This window comes from Scyliorhinus torazame, chromosome 31 (assembly GCF_047496885.1).
Source record: "Scyliorhinus torazame isolate Kashiwa2021f chromosome 31, sScyTor2.1, whole genome shotgun sequence".
Lineage (NCBI taxonomy): Eukaryota > Metazoa > Chordata > Chondrichthyes > Carcharhiniformes > Scyliorhinidae > Scyliorhinus > Scyliorhinus torazame.
In genome coordinates this window covers 18,360,924-18,384,232 of record NC_092737.1, presented here as the reverse complement: position 1 = coordinate 18,384,232, position 23,309 = coordinate 18,360,924, and the positions used below count along the sequence as shown (strand labels likewise).

The 23,309-nt window shown below is 52.8% G+C and overlaps 2 protein-coding genes across 2 annotated transcripts in view; both read left to right on the top strand.

Moving 5' to 3' along the window:
* LOC140404734 (chloride channel protein ClC-Kb-like) overlaps positions 1-9,221 on the top strand; it is a 143,730-nt gene extending 134,509 nt beyond the window's left edge. Inside the window, exons 23-24 of the mRNA XM_072493424.1 lie at positions 3,918-4,718; positions 7,478-9,221. Coding sequence (XP_072349525.1) covers positions 3,918-4,040 — 123 coding nt within the window. The 3' untranslated portion in view covers positions 4,041-4,718; positions 7,478-9,221. The remainder of the gene's footprint in view (positions 1-3,917; positions 4,719-7,477) is intronic.
* Positions 9,222-12,478: 3,257 nt separating this feature from the next.
* Positions 12,479-20,663, top strand: LOC140404733 (uncharacterized). The gene is made up of 3 exons (XM_072493423.1): positions 12,479-12,531; positions 14,536-15,809; positions 18,903-20,663. Exons 2-3 carry the CDS (start codon positions 14,541-14,543, stop codon positions 19,023-19,025), a joined length of 1,392 nt encoding a protein of 463 aa, XP_072349524.1. The 5' UTR covers positions 12,479-12,531; positions 14,536-14,540; the 3' UTR covers positions 19,026-20,663.
* Positions 20,664-23,309: the final 2,646 nt, after the last annotated feature.

The following is a 23,309-nucleotide window of genomic DNA, read 5'->3' as shown; positions in this document are numbered from 1 at the left end:
AACCCGTCCCCACCAGTACTGTACACCAGTGTTATACAGTGACAGACCCGTCCCCACCAGTACTGTACCCCAGTGTTATACAGTGACAGACCCGTCCCCACCAGTACTGTACCCCAGTGTTATACAGTGACAGACCCGTCCCCACCAGTACTGTACCCCAGTGTTATACAGTGACAGGCCCATCCCCACCAGTACTGTACCCCAGTGTTATACAGTGCCAGACCAGTCCCCACCAGTACTGTACCCCAGTGTTATACAGTGACAGACCCGTCCCCACCAGTACTGTACCCCAGTGCTATACAGTGACAGACCCGTCCCCACCAGTACTGTACCCCAGTGTTATACAGTGACAGACCCATCCCCACCAGTACTGTACCCCAGTGTTATACTGTGACAGACCCGTCCCCACCATTACTGTACTCCAGTGTTATACAGTGACAGACCCGTCCCCACCAGTACTGTACCCCAGTGTTATACAGTGACAGACCCGTCCCCACCAGTACTGTACTCCAGTGTTATACAGCGACAGACCCATCCCCACCAGTACTGTATCCCAGTGTTATACAGTGACAGACCCGTCCCCACCAGTACTGTACCCCAGTGTTATACAGCAACAGACCCATCCCCACCAGTACTGTACCCCAGTGTTATACAGTGACAGACCCGTCCCCACCAGTACTGTACCCCAGTGTTATACAGTGACAGACCCGTCCCCACCAGTACTGTACCCCAGTGTTATACAGTGACAGACCCGTCCCCACCAGTACTGTACCCCAGTGTTATACAGTGACAGCCCGTCCCCACCAGTACTGCACCCAAGTGTTATACAGTGACAGACTTGTCCCCACCAGTACTGTACCCCAGTGTTATACAGTGACAGACCCGTCCCGACCAGTACTGTACCCCAGTGTTATACAGTGACAGACCCGTCCCCACCAGTACTGCACCCCAGTGTAATACAGTGACAAACCCGTCCCCACCAGTACTGTACCCCAGTGTTATACAGTGACAGCCCGTCCCCACCAGTACTGTATCCCAGTGTTATACAGTGACAGACCCGTCCCCACCAGTACTGTACCCCAGTGTAATACAGTGACAAACCCGTCCCCACCAGTACTGTACCCCAGTGTTATACAGTGACAGACCCATCCCCACCAGTATTGTACCCCAGTGTTATACAGTGACAGACCCGTCCCCACCAGTACTGTACCCCAGTGTTATACAGTGACAGACCCGCCCCCACCAGTACTGCACCCCAGTGTTATACAGTGACAGACCCGTCCCCACCAGTACTGTACCCCAGTGTTATACAGTGACAGACCCGTCCCCACCAGTACTGTACCCCAGTGTTATACAGTGATAGACCCGTCCCCACCAGTACTGTACCCCAGTGTAATACAGTGACAAACCCGTCCCCACCAGTACTGTACACCAGTGTTATACAGTGACAGACCCGTCCCCACCAGTACTGTACCCCAGTGTTATACAGTGACAGACCCGTCCCCACCAGTACTGTACCCCAGTGTTATACAGTGACAGACCCGTCCCCACCAGTACTGTACCCCAGTGTTATACAGTGACAGACCCGTCCCCACCAGTACTGTACCCCAGTGTTATACAGTGACAGGCGTGTCCCCACCAGTACTGTACCCCAGTGTTATACAGTGACAGACCCGTCCCCACCAGTACTGTACCCCAGTGTTATACAGTGACAGACCCGTCCCCACCAGTACTGTACCCCAGTGTTATACAGTGACAGACCCGTTCCCAACAGGACTGTATCCCAGTGTTATACAGTGACAGACCCGTCCCCACCAGTACTGTACCCCAGTGTTATACAGTGACAGACCCGTCCCCACCAGTACTGTACCCCAGTGTTATACAGTGACAGACCCGTCCCCACCAGTACTGTACCCCAGTGTTATACAGTGACAGACCCGTCCCCACCAGTACTGTACCCCAGTGTTATACAGTGACAGACCTGTCCCCACCAGTACTGTACCCCAGTGTTATACAGCAACAGACCCGTCCCCACCAGTAATGTACCCCAGTGTTATACAGTGACAGACCTGTCCCCACCAGTACTGTTCCCCAGTGTTATACAGTGACAGACCCGTCCCCACCAGTACTGTATCCCAGTGTTATACAGTGACAGACCCGTCCCCACCAGTACTGTACCCCAGTGTAATACAGTGACAAACCCGTCCCCACCAGTACTGTACCCCAGTGTTATACAGTGACATACCCGTCCCCACCAGTACTGTACCCCAGTGTTATACAGTGACAGACCCGTCCCCACCAGTACTGTACCCCAGTGTTATACAGTGACAGACCCGCCCCCACCAGTACTGCACCCCAGTGTTATACAGTGACAGACCCGTCCCCACCAGTACTGTACCCCAGTGTTATACAGTGACAGACCCGTCCCCACCAGTACTGTACCCCAGTGTTATACAGTGATAGACCCGTCCCCACCAGTACTGTACCCCAGTGTAATACAGTGACAAACCCGTCCCCACCAGTACTGTACACCAGTGTTATACAGTGACAGACCCGTCCCCACCAGTACTGTACCCCAGTGTTATACAGTGACAGACCCGTCCCCACCAGTACTGTACCCCAGTGTTATACAGTGGCAGACCCGTCCCCACCAGTACTGTACCCCAGTGTTATACAGTGACAGACCCGTCCCCACCAGTACTGTACCCCAGTGTTATACAGTGACAGACCCGTCACCACCAGTACTGTACCCCAGTGTTATACAGTGACAGACCCGCCCCCACCAGTACTGCACCCCAGTGTTATACAGTGACAGACCCGTCCCCACCAGTACTGTACCCCAGTGTTATATAGTGACAGACCCGTCCCCCCCAGTACTGTACCCCAGTGTTATACAGTGACAGACCCGTCCCCACCAGTACTGTACCCCAGTGTTATACAGTGACAGACCCGTCCCCACCAGTACTGTACCCCAGTGTTATACAGTGACAGACCCGCCCCCACCAGTACTGTATCCCAGTGTTATACAGTGACAGACCCATCCCCACCAGTACTGTACCCCAGTGTTATACAGTGACAGACCCATCCCCACCAGTACTGTATCCCAGTGTTATACAGTGACAGACCCTTCCCCACCAGTACTGTACCCCAGTGTTATACAGTGACAGACCCATCCCCACCAGTACTGTACCCCCGTGTTATACAGTGACAGACCCGCCCCCACCAGTACTGTATCCCAGTGTTATACAGTGACAGACCATCCCCACCAGTACTGTATCCCAGTGTTATACAGTGACAGACCCATCCCCACCAGTACTGCACCCCAGTGTTACACAGTGACAGACCCGTCCCCACCAGTACTGTACCCCAGTGTTATACAGTGACAGACCCGTCCCCACCAGTACTGTACCCCAGTGTTATACAGTGACAGACCTGTCCCCACCAGTACTGTACCCCAGTGTTATACAGTGACAGACCTGTCCCCACCAGTACTGTACCCCAGTGTTATACAGTGACAGACCCGTCCCCACCAGTACTGTACCCCAGTGTTATACAGTGACAGACCCGTCCCCACCAGTACTGTACCCCAGTGTTATACAGTGACAGACCCATCCCCACCAGTACTGTACCCCAGTGTTATACAGTGAGAGACCCGTCCCCACCAGTACTGTACTCCAGTGTTATATAGTGACAGACCCGTCCCCACCAGTACTGTACCCCAGTGTTATACAGTGACAGACCTGTCCCCACCAGTACTGTACCCCAGTGTTATAGAGTGTGTACTGTACCCCAGTATGACTGCGCCCAATAGCCTTTTTCCAAATACAACCCTAATTTGTCCAAGTTTCACCCAACCACCATTATCTGCTGTGCACAGCTTTGTCGCTTGCTCTGAATGTCGTCTCTTCCCTCTTCAGCTCAAGGCTGCGGTTGAAAGTTGCGTGAAGGGAACGTCCACCAGGGGGAGCTCAGCGAAGGAGGAGGACGACCTGTCCCAGCACATCACCCTGATCCAGAACCAAGGTGCCAAAAACAACTGAAGCAGGGAGGAACGCGGAGATTGTCGGAAAGCTGGAGTCTGCCTCACAGTCCGCCCTTGGTCTGCCCACTTGCTTGAGCGTCAATGCGCCCTCTCACTGGCTGGAGTAACTCCTGACAAGCCAGAGACAACCATGTTGTAATGGACCTATAGCTCAGCTTTGGATATCCCCACTCCTGGGCACTCTTGACCCTCATCCCTCGCCTCATATCTGTATTCTCCTCCAGTTGTGTAATTCCACCCACCCACATCCTCCCCCACCACCCACCTGAACTCTCTGCTCCTCCATCTGAGGCCTTTGGAATACTCTCACTTCCCTTCGCCACACACCAGAGGGTTGTGCCTTCAGCCGTCCCACGTCGGCGCGCTAAACTACTTGGGATTTTAAAAATTGATCTCGCTGTTAGAGATGCTAGTGAGACGCAAGTTGTTGTTGTAGTGCCTGCTATTCTTAGTTCCTCCACATGGTGGCACCATTACCTCCGAAAGCAATGCAACATATGGATGATAATGGCATAGTGTAGGTTAGATGGCTTTTGTTTCGGTGCAACATCGTGGGCCGAAGGGCCTGTACTGCGCTGTATCGTTCTATGTTCTATGTAACACTATTTTCGACCTCTTTCTCTTCAGATCTAAATTGTTGCTGCAAAAAGCTCGCCTGAACGAGATAGCATTTGAGGTCAGCGGGGTTCCGGGAGGTGGGGGGGGGGGGGGGGGGGGTACGGCTGGTTGGAGTCATACCCGGCACAAAGGAAGGTGGTTGTGATGGTTGGACGACAGTCAATCTCCAGGACATCACTGCAGGGGTTCCTCAGGGGAGTGTCCGAGGCCCAACCATCTTCAGCTGCTTCATCAATCACCTCCCTTCCATCATTAAGGGCAGCACGGTAGCATTGTGGATAGCACAATTGCTTCACAGCTCCAGGGTCCCAAGTTCGATTCCCGGCTTGGATCACTGCCTGTGCGGAGTCTGCACGTTCTCCCCGTGTCTGCGTGGGTTTCCTCCGGGTGCTCCGGTTTCTTCCCACAGTCCAAAGATGTGCAGGTTAGGTGGATTGGCCGTGATAAATTGCCCTTAGTGTCCAAAATTGCCCTTGGTGTTGGGTGGAGGTGTTGAGTTTGGGTAGGGTGCTCTTTCCAAGAGCCGGTGCAGACTCAAAGGGCCGAATGGCCTCCTTCTGCACTGTAATTTCTGTGATAATCTATGATTAATCTAGGACAAAGGTTCGGCACAACATCGTGGGCCGAAGGGCCTGTTCTGTGCTGTATTTTCTATGTTCTATGTTCTATAAGGTCAGAGGTGGGGGTGTTTGCGGATGACTGCACAATGTTCAGCACCGTTCGCGACTCCTCAGATACTGAATCAGTCCCTGTCCAAATGCAGCAAGACCTGGACCATATCCAGGCTCGGGCTGACAAGTGGCCAGTTACATTCGTGCCACACAAGTGCCAGGCAATGACCATCTCCCACAAGAGACGATCTAACCATCGCCCCATGACATTCGATGGCATTACCATCGCTGAATCCCCCACAATCGACATCCTGGGGGTTACCATTGATCAGAAACTGAACTGGACCCAGCCATATAAATACTGTGGCTATCAGGGCAGATCAAGGGCTGGGAATCCTGCGGAGAGTAACTCACCCCCCCCCCCCAAAGCCTGTCTACCATCTACAAGGCACAAATTAAGAGTGTGATGGCGAGGTGGTGCAGTGGTTAGCACTGCTACCTCACGGCGCCGAGGACCCGGGTTCAATCCCGGCCCTAGGTCACTGTCCGTGTGGAGTTTGCACATTCTCCCCATGTCTGCGTGGGTCTCGCCCCCACAACCCAAAGATGTGCAGGGTAGGTGAATTGGCCACGCCAAATTGCCCCTTCAATGGAAAAAAATAATTGGGTACATAAAAATTTTTTTAAATTAAAATATTGGATTATGACACAATACTCACTTTGATTTGATTTGATTTATTATTGTAACATGTATTAGTATCCAGTGAAAGTATTGTTTCTTGCATGCTGTACAACCAATGCACACCGTACATAGGGAAGGGAGGAGAGACTGCAGAATATAATGTTACTGCGCTGTATTGTTCTATGTTCTATGTTCTATTAAGGTGTAGAGAAAAGATCAACTTAATACGAGGTAGGTCCATTCAAAGGTCTGATGGCTTTTGGTCACCCATTCCCTGTCACCCTCATCAATCCTAATCTGCGGTGTGACCAACTCACTGAACGTGCTATCCACGACCGCCTCAGCATCGCGGATGCTCCAAAGTGAGTCCATCCGCAGCTCCAGAGCCGTCATGCGGTCTAACAAGAGCTGCAGCTGGACACACTTCCCGCACAATAAGAGGTCAGGGGCATCGGCCGCATCCCTGAACTCCCACATTGAGCACGAGGAGCATAACACGGGTCTGGGATATCCTGCCATTTTTACACTTTACCTTAACTGATTACAAATATAATATCAAATAATGAATAAGTGAAAGGGATAAGGATTTTACTTACCAATCACAATACTTACCAATCCACGAAGAGTTAAATTTCTCCCAGCTACTTACCTTCCCAACAGACCCCTGGCCACTGCGCCCACCGAAAATCTGAAGGCCGCTTCTCCTGCAAGGTAAGTTTTTAAAGGGTAAACTTACCTTCCCGACAGACCCCTGGCCACTGCGCCAGCCAAAAATCTGAAGCTATAACTTGCGGATAAAAGAAAAGAGAGAGCTTACCTGATATTCACTCACCCTCTTAGATTAGAGGAGGTGGAAGGGTGGGAGACACTACAAGTGTAGTGCCTCGGGTTTAGCAACTGCCCAACTTAAATAGAGGTAAAAATCAAACACTTAAGCACCTACCTGATTCCCAAGCTGCACTCCGGCTCCCTCTCTCTCTCCCGCTCCCGGAAATGAAGGCCGCTGGAACCTGGGGGCAAGTTTAAACACCTACCTGAATCCCAAGCTGCACTCGGGCTCCCTCTCTCTCTCCCGCTCCCGGAAATGAAGGCCGCTGGAACCTGGGGGCAAGTTTAAACACCTACCTGAATCCCAAGCTGCACTCGGGCTCCCTCTCTCTCTCCCGCTCCCGGAAATGAAGGCCGCTGGAACCTGGGGGCAAGTTTAAACACCTACCTGAATCCCAAGCTGCACTCGCTGCGCTCCGTCTCCCTCTCTCTCTCCCGCTCCGAAAATGTACTCCAGTGTTATATAGTGACAGACCCGTCCCCACCAGTACTGTACCCCAGTGTTATACAGTGACAGACCTGTCCCCACCAGTACTGTACCCCAGTGTTATAGAGTGTGTACTGTACCCCAGTATGACTGCGCCCAATAGCCTTTTTCCAAATACAACCCTAATTTGTCCAAGTTTCACCCAACCACCATTATCTGCTGTGAACAGCTTTGTCGCTTGCTCTGAATGTCGTCTCTTCCCACTTCAGCTCAAGGCTGCGGTTGAAAGTTGCGTGAAGGGAACGTCCACCAGGGGGAGCTCAGCGAAGGAGGAGGACGACCTGTCCCAGTACATCACCCTGATCCAGAACCAAGGTGCCAAAAACAACTGAAGCAGGGAGGAACGCGGAGATTGTCGGAAAGCTGGAGTCTGCCTCACAGTCCGCCCTTGGTCTGCCCACTTGCTTGAGCGTCAATGCGCCCTCTCACTGGCTGGAGTAACTCCTGACAAGCCAGAGACAACCATGTTGTAATGGACCTATAGCTCAGCTTTGGATATCCCCACTCCTGAGCACTCTTGACCCTCACCCCTCGCCTCATATCTGTATTCTCCTCCAGTTGTGTAATTCCACCCACCCACATCCTCCCCCACCACCCACCTGAACTCTGCTCCTCCATCTGAGGCCTTTGGAATACTCTCACTTCCCTTCGCCACACACCAGAGGGTTGTGCCTTCAGCCGTCCCACGTCGGCGCGCTAAACTACTTGGGATTTTAAAAATTGATCTCGATGTTAGAGATGCTAGTGAGACGCAAGTTGTTGTTGTCGTGCCTGCTATTCTTAGTTCCTCCACATGGTGGCACCATTACCTCCGAAAGCAATGCAACACTATTTTCGACCTCTTTCTCTTCAGATCTAAGTTGTTGCAAAAAGCTCGCCTGAAAGAGATAGCATTTGAAGTCAGCGGGGTTCCGGGGGCGGGGCTAAATTGCCCCTTCATTGGAAAAAAATAATTGGGTACATAAAAAAAAATTCAAATTAAAATATTGGATTATGACACAATACTCATTTTGATTTGATTTATTATTGTAACATGTATTAGTATCCAGTGAAAAGTACTGTTTCATGCTGTACAACCAATGCACACCGTACATAGGGAAGGAAGGAGAGACTGCAGAATATAATGTTACAGTTATAGCAAGGTGTAGAGAAAAGATCAACTTAATACGAGGTAGGTCCATTCAAAGGTCTGATGGCAGTAGGCACTATACCCCTTTAGCTTAACAAATACACAAAGCAGATTTCCCTCCAATGGGACATCAGTGAACCAGATGGGTTTATTACGATAATCAATATCGTTCCTGAGACAAGCTTCACATTCCAGACTTATGACTTAAATTTAAATCCCCCCCCCCCCCCCCTGCTGTGGTGGGATTTGAACCCACGCCCCCAGAGAATTAGCCTGGACCACTGGATTACTAGTCCAGTCCCATTACCACCACCTCCCCCTGGTTATTCTGTGCTCAGCCTTTGACCTGCTTCTCCTGCCACATTAATACGGCTGGTCCAATGCGGTTTGTGGCCAATGCCCCCCCCCCCCCCTTACAGGACGTTGATGTTTGGGGATTGGACAATGGTTACATAATTGAGTAATAAAGGGCGAGTGGTTTGTTTCTCCCTTGTTCAAAGAGTGCGCTGGAGCACACAGTCTACAGAGTCTACTTGAGACAGACTCCCCGCGAACTACAGCAATCAGGACCTATGACCGAAACTGCAGCAAAGTCTCCCGGTAAAGGCAGGGCGATTTCTCCAGCAAAATGCAGTCCGTGGAGGGTAGCTACTTAATCCAAAATCTGCGTGTACCGTCAATCGCCGTCACTTACAGCAGAGGTGTCTGATTGACGGAAATGGTGAGGAAGATGCATCATTCTGATTTTCTACTTGTTTTTGCAAGCCCGAGATGTACAAGACCCTGATCAGTTAATAAAGAGTATATTTAAATATGAAAAATGACGGCGGTGTCACAGACGTTCAAGTCAATGAACATTTTTGTTTCACTTTACATTGCTGGGTTTAAAAACAAATACGGAGTACTAAAACAGTGCGAAGTGTGAGTGGACGGAACAAACCCATTTCCCTCAGCGGCGAGTTCAATAAACAGGGAGCACGGGTTTAAAATCACTGGTTGAAGGATTGGCGGGGAGATTAGGGGCAAGAAACACTTTTGTGCAGGGGACAGGGTTGTCAACTCTGATTCCTGGAGGTCACATCACCTGACTTGCTCCCACACTCCAACCCTTAGCCGGCCGACACATCCGTCCTCGTGACGCACGGCCTCCCTACGGCAACCGGAAGGCAAGGAGACGCATTACCCAACTGGGCGATGCTCGGCTGTCAACCAAACTGCCCCCCACCACCACGACCACCCCCCCCCCCCCCCCCGCCCCACCTCTCCCACAGTGTTCAATATCCGATAAACAGAAATGTTCAAAGAAAATGACGGGTGTTATGGGTCAGGGTTTAGAAAACTCCAATGTACATCATGGAGTTCACCTGACCTACAACTGTTTATTGATTTACGATGAACACAAGGGCCCTTCAGCTGTTATTCAACAGAGGCCTTAAGTACTTTTAATCAAAAACAAGCTTTATTCTATGGATTTAGTTAACATTTTTATAAACACACAGAGTAAGCATTTTAATCAACTACAAACATAAATAACCCACACAGCTACAGTACTCTATGTATAACCCTTAATGAATACCCCCTTAACTGTTCCAATTCAATAACAACATCACATAAACCAGAAAACCCTTTTCAAAGGTGTGGCCCAGCATACAGCACTCAAGATCGGGTATACACTCGTTTGCTTTTCAAAACATCAGGTTTGACTTCCTTCCAGAAAGCAGTTATTTCTTTTCAAGTTATCACGTAATCTGGAGACAGCTTTTAAAATGCAGAGAGAGACTCCAAGAAACTGGTCTGCCTGAACACAGCATCCAAATGTGAAAACGAAAGCAACAAAACTCAGAGCCATCAAAACAGCCCCAAAACCAAAGTGAAAGTAAAACTCAGAGCCACAGCCCAGCTCCACCCACACAATGACATCACTGAAGCCATGCGATAAGACAAAACATTTCTTAAAGGGACACTCCCATGAGACGAGGGGGGGGGGGGGGGGGAAAGTACTTCTTTACGTCCCGGTGATTTATCTCCAGGGTCGTACAGAGTAGCATCCCGGAGATTGAGGTTCAATTCCTGCAGACCCCAGGCCAGGCCGAGCAGAGGGCGCCTCCGACCTCGCTGCCTCAAAGGTTGGTGGAGGCAGACCTTGGCGCATTAATAAAAAAAGACTTGGATATGCACTTGGAGCACCGTAGCCTACAAGGCCACGGAACAAGGACTGGATGGCTTTTTGTCGGGCTAGCACCGAGTCAACGGGCCGAGGGGGCTCCTTCTGTCCATCACATTTTCTGCATTTCCCTGTTCACAAATATGACACGATGGATATGTCACAACAGTTCGGTCAGTGGGTAAAGCAAGGTTAGGATTATCAAGGTTAGCATTCACCTGAGGAAGGAGCAGTGCTCCGAAAGCTAGTGACATTGAAACAAACCTGTTGGACTTTAACCTGGTGTTGTAAGACTTCTTACTGTGCTCACCCTAGTCCAACGCTCGCATCTCCACATCAGGATTATCAGACTTTGCTTATTTTAGATTATCAGGTTGGATTTGATTAAGGGATCCTGGCCAACCCAAAATATGAAACCGCCTTTCCTGTTCTCATAGAATCCCTACAGTGCAGGAGGCCATTCGGCCCATCGAGTCTGCACCGTTCCGAGGTCCCCCTCCTCCGCCCCAACCTGTAACCCCACCTTACACATTCTTGGACACTAGGGGTCAATTTAGCATAGCCAATCCACCTGACCTGCACATCTTTGGACTGTGGGAGGAAATCAGAGCACCCGGAGGAAACGCACGCAGACACGGGGAGAAAGTGCAGACTCCCGCACAGACAGTGACCCAAGCCGGGTATCGAACCCAGTTCCCTGACCCTGTGAGACAGCCGTGACACCGTGCTGCACAGTGCTGCATTTTATTAATCTCTCACAGGTATTGCATTGAGCTCCTTCCCCCGGGTGTAGCCTGGTTTACCCCTGGAACCTGTTCCCTCATAGAGGTCGATGTGTATCCAAAGTCCATTTTCCTTCATTGGCTCCGCGTTCTTTACTACCCTTGCCTCACAAGAATATTCTGTAGGATTCTGTAGGAAGTACTGCACAGTCCATGCCGATGTTTAGGTTTAGATTCATTGTCACGTGTACCAAGGTACAGTGAAAAGAATTGTTCTGCGTACGGTCCAGACAGATCATTTCGTACATGAAAAACCCAGGACATAAGATAAAGACACAATTACATGGACACAGACATCGGATGCTCCACTCTAGCCTTGTCCCATCTTTTCTCATCTCCGTTTCTCGTCATAATTCACTGTTCCGGGGCTTCATGGCGCCGAGGACCCGGGGTCGATCCCGGCTCGGGGTCACTGTCCGCGTGGAGTTTGCACATTCTCCCTGTGTCTGCACGGGTCTCACCCCCACAACCCAAAGATGTGCAGGGTCGGTGGATTGGCCAGGCTACACTGCCCCTTAATTGGAAAAAGAGTTAAAAGTGAAGGGGTAGGTGGGGAGGAGGTGTGAGGGGATGGAGGCTGTTTGTGGGGTGGGGTGAGGGGATGGCTGGTTGAGGGCGTGAGGCTGGGGTCTGCAGGAGATGTGATGGGGTTCGGCAGGGTGGATGCGAGGTGGGGGAGGGTGAATGTGGGGGAGGGGGAGGGGGTTGAGTGTGTGGATGTTGGGGGGAGGGGTGGAGGGTGTGGGGGTGAGTGAGGGGGAGGGGTGGAGGGTGAGTGGGGAGGAAGGCGAGGGGCTGAGGGAGTGGAGGGGTTGTGAGGGTGAGTGGGGGAGGGGTGTGAGGGGGTGGAGAGTAAGTGGGTGAGGGGTAGGGGAGGAGGGGTTGTGAGGGGGTGGGGTGGAAGGTGAGGGGGTGGGGGTTGTGGGGGTAAGGGTGGAGGGTGAATGGGGGAGGGGTTGTGAGGGGGAGGGGTGGAGGGTGAGTGAGGGGGAGGGGGTGGAGGTGGAGGGTGAATGGGGGCGGGGCTGAGTGAGGGGGGACACGGGCCGCCCTCTGATTGGTCAGAATCACTCCGCGGGCCGAGTGCGTTCACATCCGGGTCCCGCCGGATGGGGCGGGGCCTGTAGAGGGGCGGGGCTTGTGGACGCCATTTTATTAACGCCGGCGGCGGCGGCGGTTGGAGGGAAGGTAAGGACCCGGGTTAGCGGGGAGAGAATGAGATAGAGATAGCTCCGAGCTGGGGACTCGTGTCTGGTGCCAGCTCCGAGCTGGGGACTCGTGTCTGGTGCCAGCTCCGAGTTGGGGACTCGTGTCTGGCGCCCGGCTCCGAGCTGGGGACTCGTGCCTGGCGCCCGGCTCCGAGCTGGGGACTCGTGCCTGGCGCCAGCTCCGAGCTGGGGACTCGTGTCTGGCGCCCGGCTCCGAGCTGGGGACTCGTGCCTGGTGCCCGGCTCCGAGTTGGGGACTCGTGTCTGGCGCCCGACTCCGAGCTGGGGAACCGTGTCTGGTGCCAGCTCCGAGCTGGGGACTCGTGTCTGGCGCCCGGCTCCGAGCTGGGGACTCGTGCCTGGCGCCCGGCTCCGAGCTGGGGACTCGTGCCTGGCGCCAGCTCCGAGCTGGGGACTCGTGCCTGGCGCCCGGCTCCGAGCTGGGGACTCGTGTCTGGCGCCCGGCTCCGAGCTGGGGACTCGTGCCTGGCGCCCGGCTCCGAGCTGGGGACTCGTGTCTGGCGCCCGGCTCCGAGCTGGGGACTCGTGCCTGGTGCCCGGCTCCGAGTTGGGGACTCGTGTCTGGCGCCTGGCTCCGAGCTGGGGACTCGTGTCTGGCGCCTGGCTCCGAGCTGGGGACTCGTGTCTGGCGCCCGGCTCCGAGCTGGGGACTCGTGCCTGGCGCCAGCTCCGAGCTGGGGACTCGTTTCTGGCGCCCGGCTCCGAGCTGGGGGTCTCTTGTCTGGTGCCCGGCCCCGAGCTGGGGGTCTCGTGTCTGGTGCCAGCTCCGAGCTGGGGGTCTCGTGTCTGGTGCCCGGCCCCGAGCTGGGGAACCGTGTCTGTCGCCAGCTCCGAGCTGGGGAACCGTGTCTGGTGCCAGCTCCGAGCTGGGGGTCTTGTGTCTGGTGCCCGGCTCCGAGCTGGGGACTCGTGTCTGGCGCCAGCTCCGAGCTGGGGACTCGTGTCTGGTGCCAGCTCCGAGCTGGGGACTCGTGTCTGGTGCCAGCTCCGAGCTGGGGACTCGTGTCTGGTGCCAGCTCCGAGCTGGGGACTCGTGTCTGGTGCCAGCTCCGAGCTGGGAGTCCGGGACTCGGGACCAGCTCTGAGCTGGGGACTTTTATCCGGAACTGGCTCTGAGCTGGGGACCTGGGACTAGCTCCGAGCTGGGGATGCGTGTCCAGGGCCAGCTGAAAGCAATTTAATGTGGCCAATCCAGCTGCCCTTTGAGTTGTGGGGGTGAGACCCACACAGACCCATTGCAAGAATGTTCAAACTCCACACAGACAGTGACCTGGGACCAAACCCATGTCCTTGGCACTGTAAGGCAGCAGTGCTATAAATTTAGCTCAGCCCGTCCACTTACCTGCACATCTTTTGGGTTATGGGGGTGAGACCCACACATGGGGAGTGTGCAAACTCCATATGGACAGTGACCCGGGGCCATGATCACAATCTCTCTCTTCATAACTAAAACATTCCATCCCAGGCAACATCCTGGTGTGAAATGTCTCTGCACCCCCTCCAGTGCAATCACATCCTTCCTATAATGTGGTGAACAGAATTGCACACAGTACTCCAGCTGTGGCCTCACCAAAGTTCTATACAGCTCTTGATTGATAAAAGCGAGTGTCCCATATGTCTTTCACCACCTTATTAAGCTGTGGTGATACGCCACTGTACTTCCCTAGCATTGTACATAATTATATAATAGTTGTGTGTAACGTGGCCCTGTAATCATGTGTATTGTACTGTGGCTCTGTAGAGGTTCGGTCACCTGTATGTAACCTGACCTGGCCACGGAGAGCTCCGCCTTGGCCACTCCTCCGGGAGTTAGGTATAAGACCCAGCTTCTGAGACCTGACCCATTTTGTCTGGGGTCGTCCTTGTCAGGTAAGCTTCCTATGTAGTGTATTAAAGCCTTGGTTAATGTCTCACATGTCTTTGTGGTTCTTGACGCTTAGTGCATCAATTTAATACACTACAGTTATAATGGAGGCTGCCCTGAAACCTGACAAGCTCTCGCTCGACCCCCACGCTCCACGCGCGGACCACCTTTTCAACTGCTGGCTCCGGTGTTTCGAGGCCTACCTGGAAGCATCCTCCGCCTTCGCCAAAACGGACGCTGACCGACTCAACCTCCTGTGCTCACGGCTCGACTACGGGCTTTTCGACCTCATCACGGGAACAACGACCTACGCCGATGCCATCGTGAAGCTCAAAAGCCGGTATGCACGAACTGCTATTTACGTCCGCCACCGCCTCGCCTCCCGGCACCAGCAGCCGGGTGAACCCCTATCCGCGTTCGTTCGGGACCTCCGTGCCCTCGCGCTCACCTGCAACGCGCCGGCAGTCTCCGCTGAGCAGAACACTGAGGCCCTGGCGCTCGATGCCTTTGTAGCCGGCATCGCTTCCGTCCCAATTCGCCAACTCCTACTGGCACAAACTACCCTGACTCTGGACACGGCAGTCACTATGGCAGAGGCCCAACAGGCAGCCTATGACAATAATGCGTCCTACACGCCTGCCCAAACTTCCTATGCGCCTGCCCACGTTCCCTACATGGCCGCTACCTCCCTGCTGCCCGCCCAGCAACAACCCCTGCATGTCACGGCCCACCCAGCCACACCAGCAGTAAAAATAATGCCTGGGCCCCAGTGTTACTTTTGTGGCCAGGCAAAACACCCCAGGAAACGCTGCCCTGCTAGAGATGCTACCTGTTCAGCCTGTGGCAAGAAAGGCCATTTTGCAAAAGTCTGCCACTCCACCGCTGCCTCGGGGTCCAACACCGCGGCCTGCTACTCCTGGGTGCCGCCATCCTCCGTTCCCAGCTCGCTATTCGACACGTGCGACGCATCGTTGATTATCCCCGGCCCGGCTTCCTTCACTTCCGGTCCGCCGCACGTCACTTCCGGTCCACCGCCGACCGTCGCTTTCGGACCTGCGCACTCGACCTCTGGCCCCCCCTCCACGTGGTCTGCATGGGCGCCGCCCGGAACCCCGACTTACGTCACTTCCGGTCCACCGCCGATCGTCACTTCCGGTCCTGCGCACTCGACTGAAATGCTGCAAACAACTGAGATGCAGCCAACGACAGCAACCTGGCCTCCAACAGCAGCCTCCGACGCCCGGGCGCCGCCACCTTCTTCCGCAGGCCGCTCCCCGGATCCGGCACCCTTCTCCAACAGCTCCACCATCGCATCCATCGTCCTCGACCAGGACCGACTGCATCCGCTCGCCAGATCCACCATGGAGGTTCAGGTAAATTGTTTCACTGTCACCTGCCTCTTCGACAGCGGCAGCACGGAGAGCTTCCTCCACCCGGACACCGTGCGCCGCTGCTCCCTCAAGGTACTACCCACGCGCAGGCATATTTCCATGGCCTCCAACTCCCAGTCGGCCGAGGTTTCGGGCTACTGTATCGTCACCCTCTCAGTGAATGGTCAAATTCATGGTCCTCCCTCACCTCTGCGCCGCCGCGATCCTCGGCCTGGACTTCCAATGCCACCTGCGCAGCCTCACCTTGCATTTTAACGGCCCCCTCCCCCCCCTCTCGGTCTCCAACCCCCAGTTCTTCCCTGATCTCCCCCCCCCCCCCCCCACGTGTCCCACCTGTAGTCTCTCCACGCTCAGGATTCCCCCTCCCCCCTTCACTGTTTGCTAATCTCACCCCCGACTGCAAGCCCGTGGCTACTAAAAGTCGGTGTTACAGTTTCGGGGACCGCCAGTTCATTCGAGCGGAGATTAAGTGCCTTCTCTCGGAAAAGATCATTGCTCCCAGCACCAGCCCCTGGCGAGACCAAGTGGTGGTAGTCAAGTCTAGCGAGAAACACCGCATGGTCATTGACTACAGTCAGACCATCAACCGGTACACGCTGCTTGATGCGTATCCCCTCCCCCGCATATCTGACATGGTCAACCAGATTGCACAGTACCGGGTGTTCTCCACCATGGACTTGAAATCCGCCTACCACCAGCTCCCTATCCGCCCGGAGGACCGTAACCTCACGGCCTTTGAGGCGGACGGCTGCCTCTACCACTTTCTTAGGGTGCCCTTTGGCGTCACCAATGGAGTCTCGGTCTTCCAACGGGAGATGGACCGAATGGTGGACCAGAACAGACTGCGGGCTACCTTCCCGTATCTGGACAACGTCACCATCTGCGGCCACAACCAGCAGGATCATGACATCAACCTCACTAAATTCCTCCAAACTTCCAAACGCCTCAATCTCACGTACAACGAGGCAAAATGTGTTTTCGGCACCACCCGCCTCGCCATACTCAGCTACGTGGTGGAGAACGGTGTCCTCGGCCCCGATCCCGACCGTCTGCGCCCCCTTCTCGAACGCCCCATTCCCACCTGCCCCAAAGAACTGAGGCGATGCCTCGGGTTCTTTGCCTACTATGCCCAGTGGGTGCCCGAGTACGCTGACAAGGCCCGACCCCTCCTCAGTTCCCCCTCATTCCCCCTCCCGCCCGAGGCCTGCCAGGCCTTCCAACTCCTTAAAAACCGCTATCGCCAAAGCCGCCATGCATGCGTAGACGAGTCTGCACCATTCCAAGTCGAGAGCGATGCCTCCGACTTTGCCCTGGGTGCCACCCTCAACCAGGCGGGCAGGCCCATCTCCTTTTCCCGCACACTCCAAGGCCCCGAGATCCGCCACTCCTCTGTTGAGAAGGAGGCACAGGCCATAGGGGAAGCCGTCCGGCACTGGAGGCACTACCTGGCCGGAAAACCACTTACCCTCGTTACTGACCAACGATCAGTTGCGTTCATGTTCGACAACAAACAACGAGGTAAAATCAAAAATGATTAAGATATTATGGTGGAGGATCGAACTCTCCACCTACAATTATAGTATCTTATACCGGCCAGGTAAGCTCAATGATCCTCCTGATGCCCTGTCCCGTAGTACTTGTGCCAACGCACAGGATGACCGACTGCGGGCACTACATAATGACATAATGGCTGCTACTGCCTTCCCCTGGTGAGTCATCTCCCCCAACAGTATCCAAAGCAGTATACCTGTTTTGGAGGGAGATGGTCGCAGGGGACACCTGCACTGCCTTCCTGCTCTTTTTCTGCCTTTTGGTCACCCATTCCCTGTCACCCTCATCAATCCTAATCTGCGGTGTGACCAACTCACTGAACGTGCTATCCACGACCGCCTCAGCATCGCGGATGCTCCAAAGTGAGTCCATCCGCAGCTCCAGAGCCGTCATGCGGTCTAACAAGAGCTGCAGCTGGACACACTTCCCGCACAATAAGAGGTCAGGGGCATCGGCCGCATCCCTGAACTCCCACATTGAGCACGAGGAGCATAACACGGGTCTGGGATATCCTGCCATTTTTACACTTTACCTTAACTGATTACAAATATAATATCAAATAATGAATAAGTGAAAGGGATAAGGATTTTACTTACCAATCACAATACTTACCAATCCACGAAGAGTTAAATTTCTCCCAGCTACTTACCTTCCCAACAGACCCCTGGCCACTGCGCCCACCGAAAATCTGAAGGCCGCTTCTCCTGCAAGGTAAGTTTTTAAAGGGTAAACTTACCTTCCCGACAGACCCCTGGCCACTGCGCCAGCCAAAAATCTGAAGCTATAACTTGCGGATAAAAGAAAAGAGAGAGCTTACCTGATATTCACTCACCCTCTTAGATTAGAGGAGGTGGAAGGGTGGGAGACACTACAAGTGTAGTGCCTCGGGTTTAGCAACCGCCCAACTTAAATAGAGGTAAAAATCAAACACTTAAGCACCTACCTGATTCCCAAGCTGCACTCCGGCTCCCTCTCTCTCTCCCGCTCCCGGAAATGAAGGCCGCTGGAACCTGGGGGCAAGTTTAAACACCTACCTGAATCCCAAGCTGCACTCGGGCTCCCTCTCTCTCTCCCGCTCCCGGAAATGAAGGCCGCTGGAACCTGGGGGCAAGTTTAAACACCTACCTGAATCCCAAGCTGCACTCGGGCTCCCTCTCTCTCTCCCGCTCCCGGAAATGAAGGCCGCTGGAACCTGGGGGCAAGTTTAAACACCTACCTGAATCCCAAGCTGCACTCGCTGCGCTCCGTCTCCCTCTCTCTCTCCCGCTCCGAAAATGTACTCCAGTGTTATATAGTGACAGACCCGTCCCCACCAGTACTGTACCCCAGTGTTATACAGTGACAGACCTGTCCCCACCAGTACTGTACCCCAGCGTTATAGAGTGTGTACTGTACCCCAGTATGACTGCGCCCAATAGCCTTTTTCCAAATACAACCCTAATTTGTCCAAGTTTCACCCAACCACCATTATCTGCTGTGAACAGCTTTGTCGCTTGCTCTGAATGTCGTCTCTTCCCACTTCAGCTCAAGGCTGCGGTTGAAAGTTGCGTGAAGGGAACGTCCACCAGGGGGAGCTCAGCGAAGGAGGAGGACGACCTGTCCCAGTACATCACCCTGATCCAGAACCAAGGTGCCAAAAACAACTGAAGCAGGGAGGAACGCGGAGATTGTCGGAAAGCTGGAGTCTGCCTCACAGTCCGCCCTTGGTCTGCCCACTTGCTTGAGCGTCAATGCGCCCTCTCACTGGCTGGAGTAACTCCTGACAAGCCAGAGACAACCATGTTGTAATGGACCTATAGCTCAGCTTTGGATATCCCCACTCCTGAGCACTCTTGACCCTCACCCCTCGCCTCATATCTGTATTCTCCTCCAGTTGTGTAATTCCACCCACCCACATCCTCCCCCACCACCCACCTGAACTCTGCTCCTCCATCTGAGGCCTTTGGAATACTCTCACTTCCCTTCGCCACACACCAGAGGGTTGTGCCTTCAGCCGTCCCACGTCGGCGCGCTAAACTACTTGGGATTTTAAAAATTGATCTCGATGTTAGAGATGCTAGTGAGACGCAAGTTGTTGTTGTCGTGCCTGCTATTCTTAGTTCCTCCACATGGTGGCACCATTACCTCCGAAAGCAATGCAACACTATTTTCGACCTCTTTCTCTTCAGATCTAAGTTGTTGCAAAAAGCTCGCCTGAAAGAGATAGCATTTGAAGTCAGCGGGGTTCCGGGGGCGGGGCTAAATTGCCCCTTCATTGGAAAAAAATAATTGGGTACATAAAAAAAAATTCAAATTAAAATATTGGATTATGACACAATACTCATTTTGATTTGATTTATTATTGTAACATGTATTAGTATCCAGTGAAAAGTACTGTTTCATGCTGTACAACCAATGCACACCGTACATAGGGAAGGAAGGAGAGACTGCAGAATATAATGTTACAGTTATAGCAAGGTGTAGAGAAAAGATCAACTTAATACGAGGTAGGTCCATTCAAAGGTCTGATGGCAGTAGGCACTATACCCCTTTAGCTTAACAAATACACAAAGCAGATTTCCCTCCAATGGGACATCAGTGAACCAGATGGGTTTATTACGATAATCAATATCGTTCCTGAGACAAGCTTCACATTCCAGACTTATGACTTCAATTTAAATCCCCCCCCCCCCCCCCCCCCCCCCCCCCCCCCCCAGCTGCTGTGGTGGTATTTGAACCCACGCCCCCAGAGAATTAGCCTGGACCACTGGATTACTAGTCCAGTCCCATTACCACCACCTCCCCCTGGTTATTCTGTGCTCAGCCTTTGACCTGCTTCTCCTGCCACATTAATACGGCTGGTCCAATGCGGTTTGTGGCCAATGCCCCCCCCCCCCCTTACAGGACGTTGATGTTTGGAGATTGGACAATGGTTACATAATTGAGTAATAAAGGGCGAGTGGTTCGTTTCTCCCTTGTTCAAAGAGTGCGCTGGAGCACACAGTCTACAGAGTCTACTTGAGAAAGACTCCCCGCGAACTACAGCAATCGGGACCTATGACCGAAACTGCAGCAAAGTCTCCCGGTAAAGGCAGGGCGATTTCTCCAGCAAAATGCAGTCGGTGGAGGGTAGCTACTTAATCCAAAATCTGCGTGTACCGTCAATCGCCGTCACTTACAGCAGAGGTGTCTGATTGACGGAAATGGTGAGGAAGATGCATCATTCTGATTTTCTACTTGTTTTTGCAAGCCCGAGATGTACAAGACCCTGATCAGTTAATAAAGAGTATATTTAAATATGAAAAATGACGGCGGTGTCACAGACGTTCAAGTCAATGAACATTTTTGTTTCACTTTACATTGCTGGGTTTAAAAACAAATACGGAGTACTAAAACAGTGCGAAGTGTGAGTGGACGGAACAAACCCATTTCCCTCAGCGGCGAGCTCAATAAACAGGGAGCACGGGTTTAAAATCACTGGTTGAAGGATTGGCGGGGAGATTAGGGGCAAGAAACACTTTTGTGCAGGGGACAGGGTTGTCAACTCTGATTCCTGGAGGTCACATCACCTGACTTGCTCCCACACTCCAACCCTTAGCCGGCCGACACATCCGTCCTCGTGACGCACGGCCTCCCTACGGCAACCGGAAGGCAAGGAGACGCATTACCCAACTGGGCGATGCTCGGCTGTCAACCAAACTGCCCCCCACCACCACCACCACGCCCCCCCCCCGCCCCACCTCTCCCGCAGTGTTCAATATCCGATAAACAGAAATGTTCAAAGAAAATGACGGGTGTTATGGGTCAGGGTTTAGAAAACTCCAATGTACATCATGGAGTTCACCTGACCTACAACTGTTTATTGATTTACGATGAACACAAGGGCCCTTCAGCTGTTATTCAACAGAGGCCTTAAGTACTTTTAATCAAAAACAAGCTTTATTCTATGGATTTAGTTAACATTTTTATAAACACACAGAGTAAGCATTTTAATCAACTACAAACATAAATACCCCACACAGCTACAGTACTCTATGTATAACCCTTAATGAATACCCCCTTAACTGTTCCAATTCAATAACAACATCACATAAACCAGAAAACCCTTTTCAAAGGTGTGGCCCAGCATACAGCATTCAAGATCGGGTATACACTCGTTTGCTTTTCAAAACATCAGGTTTGACTTCCTTCCAGAAAGCAGTTATTTCTTTTCAAGTTATCACGTAATCTGGAGACAGCTTTTAAAATGCAGAGAGAGACTCCAAGAAACTGGTCTGCCTGAACACAGCATCCAAATGTGAAAACGAAAGCAACAAAACTCAGAGCCATCAAAACAGCCCCAAAACCAAAGCGAAATTAAAACTCAGAGCCACAGCCCAGCTCCACCCACACAATGACATCACTGAAGCCATGCGATAAGACAAAACATTTCTTAAAGGGACACTCCCATGAGACGAGGGGGGGGAAAAAAAGTACTTCTTTACGTCCCGGTGATTTATCTCCAGGGTCGTACAGAGTAGCATCCCGGAGATTGAGGTTCAATTCTTGCAGACCCCAGGCCAGGCCGAGCAGAGGGCGCCTTCGACCTCACTGCCTCAAAGGTTGGTGGAGGCAGACCTCGGCGCATTAATAAAAAAAGACTTGGATATGCACTTGGAGCACCGTAGCCTACAGGGCCACGGTACAAGGACTGGATGGCTTTTTGTCGGGCTAGCACCAAGTCAACAGGCCGAGGGGGCTCCTTCTGTCCATCACATTTTCTGCATTTCCCTGTTCACAAATATGACACAATGGATATGTCACAACAGTTCGGTCAGTGGGTAAAGCAAGGTTAGGATTATCAAGGTTAGCATTCACCTGAGGAAGGAGCAGTGCTCCGAAAGCTAGTGACATTGAAACAAACCTGTTGGACCTGGTGTTGTAAAACTTCTTACTGTGCTCACCCCAGTCCAACGCCGGCATCTCCACATCAGTGTTTTCAGACTTTGCTTATTTTAGATTATCAGGTTGGATTTGATTAAGGGATCCTGGCCAACCCAAAATATGAAACCGCCTTTCCTGTTCTCATAGAATCCCTACAGTGCAGGAGGCCATTCGGCCCATCGAGTCTGCACCGTTCCGAGGTCCCCCTCCTCCGCCCCAACCTGTAACCCCACCTTACACATCCTTGGACACTAGGGGTCAATTTATCATTGGCCAATCCACCTGACCTGCACATCTTTGGACTGTGGGAGGAAACCGGAGCACCCGGAGGAAACGCACGCAGACACGGGGAGAAAGTGCAGACTCCCGCACAGACAGTGACCCAAGGCCGGTATCGAACCCAGTTCCCTGACCCTGTGAGACAGCCGTGACACCGTGCTGCACAGTGCTGCATTTTATTAATCTCTCACAGGTATTGCATTGAGCTCCTTCCCCCGGGTGTAGCCTGGTTTACCCCTGGAACCTGTTCCCTCATAGAGCTCGATGTGTATCCAAAGTCCATTTTCCTTCATTGGCTCCGCATTCTTTACTACCCTTGCCTCACAAGAATATTCTGTAGGAAGTACTGCACAGTCCATGCCGATGTTTAGGTTTAGATTCATTGTCACGTGTACCAAGGTACAGTGAAAAGAATTGTTCTGCGTACGGTCCAGACAGATCATTTTGTACATGAAAAACACAGGACATAAGATAAAGACACAATTACATGGACACAGACATCGGATGCTCCACTCTAGCCTTGTCCCATCTTTTCTCATCTCCGTTTCTCGTCATAATTCACTGTTCCGGGGCTTCACGGCGCCGAGGTCCCAGGTTCGATCCCGGCTCGGGGTCACTGTCCGTGTGGAGTTTGCACATTCTCCCCGTGTCTGCACGGGTCTCACCCCCACAACCCAAAGATGTGCAGGGTCGGTGGATTGGCCAGGCTACACTGCCCCTTAATTGGAAAAAGAGTTAAAAGTGAAGGGG

Coding starts and splice junctions, on each gene's coding strand:
- LOC140404733 (XM_072493423.1), top strand. CDS start 14,541: ATGGAGGCTGCCCTGAAACCTGACAAGCTCTCGCTCGACCCCCACGCT. Junction 15,810..18,902: donor GATCCACCATGGAGGTTCAG/GTAAATTGTTTC, acceptor TTCCCACTTCAG/CTCAAGGCTGCGGTTGAAAG.